Genomic DNA, 10,764 nt, shown 5'->3' on the forward strand with positions numbered 1-10,764 from the left:
ATTTTAACAAAAAATCTTAGGGTACATTAAACGTATTATTGTAATTTAGTCCTTTACAACTCTACATGCCCTTAAAGCTGACCAACACGCCGGAGTGTAGTCAGTTGGAAGCGTGTCTTAATGAAATTAAACAATGGATGTCCGCTAACTTTTTGCAACTTAACGCCAAAAAACGGAAATGCTGATTATCGGTCCTGCTAGACACCGACCTCTATTTAATAATACAACTTTAACATTTGACAACCAAATAATAAAACAAGGTGACTCGGTAAAAAATCTGGGTATTATCTTCGACCCAACTCTCTCCTTTGAGTCACACATTAAAAGCGTTACTGAAACGGCCTTCTTTCATCTCCGTAATATCGCTAAAATTCGCTCCATTTTGTCCACTAAAGACGCCGAGATCATTACCCATGCGTTTGTTACGTCTCGTCTCGATTACTGTAACGTATTATTTTCGGGTCTCCCCATGTCTAGCATTAAAAGATTACAGTTGGTACAAAATGCGGCTGCTAGACTTTTGACAAGAACAAGAAAGTTTGATAATATTACGCCTGTACTGGCTCACCTGCACTGGCTTCCTGTGCACTTAAGATGTGACTTTAAGGTTTTACTAATTACGTATAAAATGCTACACGGTCTAGCTCCAGCCTATCTTGCCGATTGTATTGTACCATATGTCCCGGCAAGAAATCTGCGTTCAAAAGACTCCGGCTTATTAGTGATTCCTAGAGCCCAAAAAAAGTCTGCGGGCTATAGAGCGTTTTCCGTTCGGGCTCCAGTACTCTGGAATGCCCTCCCGGTAACAGTTCGAGATGCTACCTCAGTAGAAGCATTTAAGTCTCACCTTAAAACTCATCTGTATACTCTAGCCTTTAAATAGACCTCCTTTTTAGACCAGTTGATCTGCCGCTTCTTTTCTTTCTCCTATGTCCCCCCCTCCCTTGTGTCCGGTCCGATGACCATGGATGAAGTACTGGCTGTCCAGAGTCGAGACCCAGGATGGACCGCTCGTCGAGACCCAGGATGGACCGCTCGCCTGTATCGATTGGGGACATCTCCACGCTGCTGATCCGCCTCCGCTTGAGATGGTCTCCTGTGGACGGGACTCTCGCTGCTGTCTTGGATCCGCTTTGAACTGAACTCTCGCGGCTGTGTTGGAGCCACTATGGATTGAACTTTCACAGTATCATGTTAGACCCGCTCGACATCCATTGCTTTCGGTCCCCTAGAGGGGGGGGGGTTGCCCACATCTGAGGTCCTCTCCAAGGTTTCTCATAGTCAGCATTGTCACTGGCGTCCCACTGGATGTGAATTCTCCCTGCCCACTGGGTGTGAGTTTTCCTTGCCCTTTTGTGGGTTCTTCCGAAGATGTTGTAGTCGTAATGATTTGTGCAGTCCTTTGAGACATTTGTGATTTGGGGCTATATAAATAAACATTAATTGATTGATTGATTGATTGACTCCTTAAATAAAGTAGTGATCATACTAGACAACTTGTCTTTTATTAGTAAGTACCGTAATTCCCTGAATTGCCGCCGGGGCACTAATTCATTTAAAATCTTTTCTCACTCCAGCGCTTACCAAAGGCATGCGGTAAATTTAAGCCTGCGCATAAAAATGTGAGTGCGATGTAAAGACACCATCATGAAAAGCACATTTAATAACAAAAACGTTATTATGATCTTACCATTACTTATAAATGAAGTCCATGCGCAGCTCCTTCTGATCAAAAGCATCGATAACTTGTTTATTGAAGTCTTCCTTATCTTTCTTCAGTTTTAAAAGTCTCTCTGTCTCGATGGAGATCTTCCTTTATTACCTCCTGCTTCGATTAAAAGTCCAGTTTAGATAGCTGTTTTATTTTAGATATGTAATCGTCCATGTTAAAAGTGCAAGCGAGAGGAAAAAATAAACACACGCTGCTCACTCTTGCTGCTTGTTGTCACTTCTTCTGCAGCCGAGTAGTCGCAAGAAGGATCACTAGCGCCCTCTACCACCAGGAGGCGGGAGTCATTTAATGACTCATATTTGACACACGCAGCTACGGTATTTTTAGCATATTCAATAGCTTGGACCTTAAATCCTACCGAATAGCTGTTCATCTTCTTCCCTTTATGCGATTTCAAATGATTGAAATCAGCCTCCTCCATTTTGAAAATGATGACAGGTGAAGTGTCACTCGTGACGTGACGAGTTTGACCCGGCGGAAATTCTAGGCATATGCTAATTATTTGGCGAAACGAATTTGACCCGGCAGTAATTCTAGGCAGGCGCATACTATATACCCGGCGGCAATTCAAAGAAATACGGTAAGTAAACAAAGGCTCCTAATTAGTCTGCTGACGTAGGCAGTAACATATTGTGTCATTAATCTACCGATTAGTTTGTCAAAATTATGAAGGACAAACTGTAAAAAATTATTATTAATCCACTTGTTTATTTACTTGTAATATCTGCTTATTTTCTGTATTACCATGTTATATTTTCACTTCTCTTAAAATGTAATAATCACTTATTCTTCTGATATTTGATACTTTATATTAGTTTTGGATGATACCACAAATTTAGGTATCGATCGGATACCAAGTAGTTACAGGATCAAACATTGGTCATATTCAAAGTCTCCATGTGTCCAGGGACATAATTACTGACTTAATAAACATAATATACATTTTAAAACAAACAAAAAATATTTTGTGATTATAAAAAATATCGATGTAATAATAGTAGTATCAACTAGATATGCCCCTGCACTTGGTATCATTACAGTGGATGTCAAGTGTAGATCCACCCATGGCATTTGTTGACATTGTGACACCGGCGAGCTACGGTGTGCAGTGAAGCATGTTTAGCTATTCCTCGTGCTCCAGTGATAATAATACTCGTAATAAACATACTTTATACTGTCGCCATGGAGACAAGGATTAGTGATTTAGACGTAGATAAAACACTGCCAACTGCGGGTGGATGTTAGCTGCTCGCTAGCTAGCCATGTCTTAAAGCAGCTCCTCCTGAGGGTGTTTCAGTGTTATAACTTCACCTTTATCTTTACTTTTTACACCAAAATGCGTCCATTCTCCCTTTTCTGTCTACACACCGTGTCTGCTTGTAAGTACTCAGTGATTGTGTGCTGCCAAACATGCTCCTCTGCTTGTAAAACCAGCAATGTCATGACGTGACGACGACGCGCCGTCATTCTTGTTTAAAAAAAAAAAGGGGGGGGGGGCGGGGACAGGTACTTTTTAGAGGCGGTATAGTACTGAATAAGATTCATTAGTACTGCAGTACTATACTAGTACTGGTATACTGTACAACCCTAGTAAGTACACTACACAACAAAGCTTACATAATGTGTTTTTTGTGCACAATGGAAATCCTAAACATGTATATTTTTAGTAATAGCAAAGCGCTTACCTAAACAACCGTGCACACGGATCATGTTTATGGATTTCTGTGGGAAACAAAGATTTTGTATGGATTGAAATGCCACTATTTCAGAAAGTATTCACATCACACAGTGGAGAATAGTAAAAAAAGCATGCATCAATACAACAAAAGCACATTTCCTCACCTACTACCTGGAGCAGTTCTGCATTGCTAATCTGTGTGTCACTGATGCTGATAGTCTCCTCCTGCCTCACTTCTCCTAATAGGAAGCCCTCCTGCACAAACAAACACACAACTTACTCTTAGACAATTAAGCCACTACAGTGGAACTTAAAAATGGCAAAAGGACAAGAATTGTGGGGAAACATCTTGTATCGTAACATTTTACACTGGATTAGTGCTTAACTTCTTTTTACACTTGTGTGACAGTTACAAATCTGAAGAAATTGGATGATTGTATCAGGCAATTGTCATTCATAAAATTAAGAAAGTCTTTAAAAATTGTGTTTTTCTTTTGAAGTAGTGCTGTCAAATTATGTATTTTTCATCATATTTTGGATTTTTAATTAATCAGGATTTATCAAAGTTATTACTCGCTTCCATAATTAAAATTGATTTAAGAATATAACCTAATATTAGTACAAATATGCAATTTTATTGTCAAAATATGGGGATAGGTTGTTTGGCAACACTAAATGGTCCCTAGTGTGTGAATGTGAGTGTGAATGTTGTCTGTCTATCTGTGTTGGCCCTGCGATGAGGTGGCGACTTGTCCAGGGTGTACCCCGCCTGCCGCCCGATTGTAGCTGAGATAGGCACCAGCGCCCCCCGCCATCCCAAAGGGAATAAGCGGTAGTAAATGGATGGATGGATCATTGTTTGTACAGTATAGGGCAAAAGTTAGGACACACCTTCTCGTTCAATGCTTTATTTTCATGACTATTTACATTCTAGATAGTCACGTCAAAACTATGATGAACACATGAGGCATAATGTACTTAACAAAAAAAGGTGATTCCAGAAAACAAGGAGTGAGGTGTTCTACCTCTTGTGCGAAAGACAAAAGCATAAAATGACTTAACACATTAAATTGACTAGTAAAACATTTAAAAACCCAACAACCAACTTCTAAAACATTAAAAATGACTCTAAAACACATCAAATGACTCCTAAGAGATGCACAGTAACATCTAAAACATAAATTACTCCTAAAACACGTAACAAGACTCCTAAAACACGTAAAAAGACTCCTAAAACACGTAAAAAGACTCCTAAAACAAATTAAAAACAGAATGAGGTGTTTGCATCCTTTGCGAGCACATACACTTGGTGGCCTTGTAGGAAAACAGTGAACGTGAATAGAAGACCTGAAGGATAAAATAATTTACGGGTGCGCATCATCAATAGTGTTCCTCTGGGTCATTGGGTGTTTGGGCCTTTAACACTAGATTATATTAGATAGTACTTTATTTATTCCGTCAGGAGAGTTCCTTCAGAAAAATTACAATATACACCCTCTCCAGAGGCGGCCAGCTGCAGGATGATCAGACCTGAGCTTGCCACCCAAGCCCAGTTAGCCATGAAAGTCACCTTGTTGGCAGACATATCAGGGGACTGAAGCAGCCATATGTATTCCAAAGTCAGGGTTTCCCACACATTCATTTATTTGTGGCGGCCCAGCACGAAAGAATGACGGCCGCCACAAATTTAAAAAAAAATAATAATAATAAAAAAAAAAAAATTCTGCTTTTGACTCGCTCGACCGCTCATAAAAGCAATGGGACTTTGTCTGTGAATGGCGCTTGTAGTTACATATTCTATAAATATGTCAATATTATATAAAAATTAGGGGTGGGCAAATTTGATTGATTGATTGATTGATACTTTTATTAGTAGATTGCACAGTACAGTACATATTCCGTACAATTGACCACTAAATGGTAACACCCGAACACGTTTTTCAACTTGTTTAAGTCGGGGTCCAAGTTAATCAATTCATGGTACAAATATATACTATCAGCATAATACAGTCATCACACAAGTTAATCATCATAGTATGTACATTGAATTATTTACATTATTTACAATCCGGGGGGTGGGATGAGGAGCTTTGGTTGATATCAGAACTTCAGTCATCAACAATTGCATCAACAGAGAAATGTGGACATTGAAACAGTGTAGGTCTTATTTAGTAGGATATGTACAGCCAGCAGAGAACATAGTGAGTTCACATAGCATAAGAACAAGTATATACATTAGAAGTACAATTAGTGCGTTAATTATGAGTTAACTCATCAATCTATTAACGCCGACAATTATTTTATCGCACATTTGCGCATGTTGTTTACATGCTTTTATTTGGTTAAGGCCTTTTCTTAACAAGCTGGCGTCGCCCGGCGTCGAGGGGCTATTGGTAAAGATGGAACATTTGGCAAAAATACCAGACAATTCTGCAAATTTCATGGCTGGCTTACAGCGTGGTCACTCCGGGATCACTTACGACCGCCAGACAATTCTGGATCGGGCCGTTTTGGACTGAATGACGCGTGCTTGCTAGACCGGCTAGCTAGCATGGGAATACTTCGCCGGCTACATCCAGCGGGCTGTGAAGCAGCGGAGTATATGTGTTGTCTGTCTATTTATAAATAATGCAGACGAGGCATATTGGCTGAGTTCTTAACGTTTGCTTTCAGAGCGTGCATATCACAACATACAAGATGCCGTCATGGCAACACAACCTATACCGGGCTACCGCGCATGCCCGTCACTCCTGTTGCATGCTGGGTAGGGTAGTTCTTTTTTTCCCTGGCTCATAACATCACAATATAGTACCATGTATATGATGCGTTCAGTTTATCAAAGCACCAAGCAAACAATCGGAAAATACCCATCATATCTATTCCTAGATATGGTCATAATTATCTTAAGTGCACTACGCAGAATAAACATTATTAATATTGCTACTACGGATAATTTGATCAAAAATTCCCTAAAACAGCCCACTAACTATAATATAGTTTTTTTTAAACATAAGATCCCTGATAAAATAAAATGTTTCTGCTGTTACCTCAGAAATTGCCTGTTCAGATGTTATGATTGTGGCTCAGAGATTTGTATGTAGATTATATTTATTTTCCATAACAAACAGGATAACTTAAAAACCCTGGCAGTGGCAATAAGCTTAAATGTTTGTATTTACATTTTTTGAGTTGATTTTCATAAAATATGCTATTTAACTGCTACTGTTTAACAAGCACTGATTTAAATTGTGTTTGCACAACAAATGTTTTGGCGCTTTTGTTCATGTGGGAGAATATTCCAATAAAAGGTGCACTACGCACTACTTTTGAATTCATTATTGGGCTTTGCGTATACAATGCAGTTAATCGCGATTAATCAGAGAAATAGTGCGATTAACGTCGATTAAAAATTTTAATTGTTGCCCAGCCCTAATAAATATGTATATAAATGTGTACATAAAGTGTTGTAATTATATTCCAACTCCGCGTTCTTCTTGGTCAGGAACGGTGAATAGTTTTGAGATTAAATATCTTCACTGTAAGCTTTTGCTGCAGGCATGAGTAGGACATTTGTGCCACTGAACAAGCAAACTGAACTGAACTAGGCGTCAACAATTATTAAAACTTTAAAGAAAAGTTGCTTTGTAGCGTCTTCTAATTAGCTTTAGGAATGTTGACAAACATGCAATCCTGAAAGCAGGAAGCACCTGTCGATTTTTTTGCTCTATGCTTTTTAACCTGTAAAGCCGTTTGGTCCGATTTTAAAATGGTTGTTAACGTGCTATGTAAATAAAGTTGCCTTGCCTATCTTTGGAAGAACATTTGATTGACAGTAGTTGGTGGCGGTTGTGTAGGAATGCGGGCGTCTTTAAATTGTCTGTGACAAATCACTTTTCTCAACTTTCTATGCCTCGTCAAAGCTTGGTGAGCCCAGATTTTTTAAATAATGAATGAGGGGAAAAATGGAAATTTTAGTTTTTGACTTGGGACAATTGCAGAAATATGTGCGTCCCAAACCCGCGGCTCTTTGATCACTCTAATGTGGCTCAGCTGCATACTTGCCGACCCCCCCCCCCCCCCCCCCGATTTTTCCGGACTTCAGTGCCCCTCCCAGATATCTCCCAGGGTTTACATACTACGATTTTCTCCCGGACAACAATATTGTGGATGTGTCTTAATAACTTTGCCATTAACTTCCTTTACGACATGTTATATCGCCAGCTTTTACACCATGCTGTCTGCTTTCCAGACGATCACATCTAGAATGCAGTTTATTGTAACACACGTAGGTGATATAAACAACTTGAAGACTCTTACTAATATGCGCCACACTGTGAACCCACACCAAACAAGAATGACAAACACATTTCGGGAGAACATCCGCACTGTAACACAACATAAACACAACAAAACAAATACCCAGAATCCCATGCATCCCTAACTCTTCCGGGCTACATTATACACCCCCGCTAGCACCAGATCCCACCCCCCTAACCCACCAAACTTTTAACGTTGTGCATGAATGCACAAAGGTGAGTTTTGTTGATGTTATTGACTTGTGTGGAGTGCTAATTAGACATATTTGGTCACTGCAAGCTAATCGATGCTAACATGCCATTTAGGCTAGCTGTATGTACATATTGCATCATTATGCCTCATTTGTTGATATATTTGAGGTCATTTAGTTTTCTTTAAGTCCTTTTAATTCAATTTATATCTCATGACGCAAGCTGAGATAGGCGCCAGCACCCTCCGCAACCCCAGAGCGAATAAGCAGTAGAAAAATGGATGGATGGATTTCATGACATACTATCTTTATGTAATATGGCTTAATTTTTTTGCGGCTCCAGACAGATTTGTTTTTGTATTTTTGGTCGAATATGGCTCTTTCAACATTTTAGGCTGCCGACCCCTGTTCTAGAAAGTGTGTCATGGGAAACGTGAGGTTTAAAGGCCTACTGAAAGCCACTACTAGCGACCACGCAGTCTGATAGTTTATATATCGATGAAATATTAACATTGCAACACATGCCAATACGGCCTTTTTAGTTTACTAAATTGCAATTTTAAATTTCCCGCGAAGTATCCTGTTGAAAACGTCTCGGACTGATGCGCGTGACGTTATTGGTTGGAGCGGACATGTTCTCCCAGCACCACTCACGGCTAAAAGTAGTCTGTTTTTATCGCATAATTACACAGTATTTTGGACATCTGTGTTGCTGAATCTTTTGGAATTTGTTCAATTAATAATGGAGACTATAAAGAATAATGCTGTTGGTGGAAAGGGGTGGATTGCAGCTGCCTTTAGCAACCGAAACACAGCCGGTGTTTCTTTGTTTGTTGTGAAGCTTTAACACAGAGCTGTCAAGTGAACATGTTTCTCTACCACATGTCAACCAATTGTGATATTAAGTCGGCTCTTACCGGAGACTTGAGCGGATTATGCGACCTCCTGCAGCTGTCAAAAAGGCAGCTGGGATCTTGGCTCCACCATTGGCTTCTCTCAGAGACACTGGCGTTCACCGCAGCCCCCTGACTTTCAGGTATGACTTTATAATCTCACTAAAACACTATTAACACAATAAGCAGATAAGGGATTTTCCAGAACTATCCTAGTAAATGTGTCTAATAACATCTGAATCGCTCTGTCACGCCAAATTTCTTCTCCCCCATTGACTTCTGGGGTCATGTTTCCTCTTACGTCACACTTCGGCTTTGACTGCCCGTCGCTGGAAGGATACTTCGCTGCTGGAATCTGAAGAAATTGATTAACACGATAAAAAAATTCTCTATTCCTTCTCATTTCTCATTTGCAAATATTGTTCTTTGTAGTTTTGTTACTTAAGGATACAACTATTTCATTGTTAAAACGTATTCATATTTTATTTTGTGTTTTACCTCTCATAGCTCGCTAGCTAGCTAGATACTTTGGTTGTAGCTACCTCGCAAATATTTTTACCAATTGACTAATAGAATTGTTGACTGGATTGTGATTAGCATATTGATAAGAGAACACAATCCAGTCAACAAATCTATTAGTCAATTTTTACCAATTGACTAATTTTTACCAATCTAGCTCGGTTGGTAGAGTGGCCGTGCCAGCAACTTGAGGGTTGCAGGTTCGATTCCCGCTTCCGCCATCCTAGTCACTGCCGTTGTGTCCTTGGGCAAGACACTTTACCCACCTGCCCCCAGTGCCACCCACACTGGTTTGAATGTAACTTAGATACTGGGTTTCACTATGTAAAGCGCTTTGAGTCACTAGAGAAAAAGCGCTATATAAATATAATTCACTTCACTTCATTAGTCAATTTTTACCAATTGACTAATAGATTTGTTGACTGGATTGTGTTAGTTTATCAATATGCTAATCACAATCCAGTCAACAATTTTATTAGTCAATTGGTAAAAATAATTGCGAGGTAAACGTGACCCCGGAAGTAAATGGGGAGGGGGGGAGGGACATTTGGCGTGACACCTCCCATATCTGTCGCCTGGAGCAGTCGCCATTTTTTTTTAATTGTTTTTTTAGTGCTTCACTCTAACTTTCCTCATCCACGAATCTTTCATCCTCGCTCAAATTAATGGGGAAATTGCCGCTTTCTCGGTCCGAATCGCTCTCGCTGCTGGTGGCCATGATTGTAAACAATGTTCAGATGTGAGGAGCTCCACAACCCGTGACGTCACGCGCACATCGTCTGCTACTTCCGGTACAGGCAAGTTTTTTTTTATTAGCGACCAAAAGTTGCGAACTTAATTGTCGGTGTTCTCTACTAAATCCTTTCAGCAAAAATATGGCAATATCACGAAATGATTAAGTAAGACACAGAATGGACCTGCTATCCCCGTTTAAATAATTTCAGCAGGCCTTTAAACGGAAGTGACATACAAAACAGCAACACTTGCTAGCTAGCCAAGTAGCTAAGTGCTAACTTGTGTTACTTCCTGTTGTTAAAAACAAGCCAAACACACACCAGTGATGACGTGTCATGAAACTAGTGTGTAACTACAATATACATCGCATACATTTAGACGTGTTGCACTTAGGTAGCATTTAGCGTAGGAGCTTAAATGAGGGAAGCGGCCAGTAAATAGACGACACCAAACCCAGCTAAGCAGCGACACGGACTCCTGGCGCGGAACAACAAGGTGAGGATAAAGCCCAGCTTTCTTTAACGACATGACAAGAATACTCACATGGTCAGAGTTGCTGTTGGCGCTGTGGTAACACACCGAACTAAAAGTATAGCCTGAAATGGATGCCGCCATGTTGGGAACATCCTCTCAAGCCCGCTGCCCCCTGCCGTTGGAGATGCAGTTTCAAGGGACCCGCGGTGCCTTGTGGGAAATGTAG

At 40.2% G+C, this 10,764-nt stretch overlaps 1 protein-coding gene across 2 annotated transcripts in view; it reads right to left on the minus strand.

Moving 5' to 3' along the window:
- The window catches only part of abraxas2 (abraxas 2, BRISC complex subunit), a 28,743-nt gene extending 17,979 nt beyond the window's left edge, over nt 1-10,764 (minus strand). For both annotated transcript variants that reach the window (XM_061911688.1, XM_061911687.1), the window contains exons 1-3: nt 10,608-10,764; nt 3,575-3,665; nt 3,418-3,454 (exon numbers count right to left, since the gene is read on the minus strand). In XM_061911688.1, coding sequence (XP_061767672.1) covers nt 3,418-3,454; nt 3,575-3,665; nt 10,608-10,679 — 200 coding nt within the window. In that variant the 5' untranslated portion in view covers nt 10,680-10,764. The remainder of the gene's footprint in view (nt 1-3,417; nt 3,455-3,574; nt 3,666-10,607) is intronic.

The sequence above is a fragment of the Nerophis ophidion genome, linkage group LG09 (genome assembly GCF_033978795.1).
Source record: "Nerophis ophidion isolate RoL-2023_Sa linkage group LG09, RoL_Noph_v1.0, whole genome shotgun sequence".
Taxonomy (NCBI): domain Eukaryota; kingdom Metazoa; phylum Chordata; class Actinopteri; order Syngnathiformes; family Syngnathidae; genus Nerophis; species Nerophis ophidion.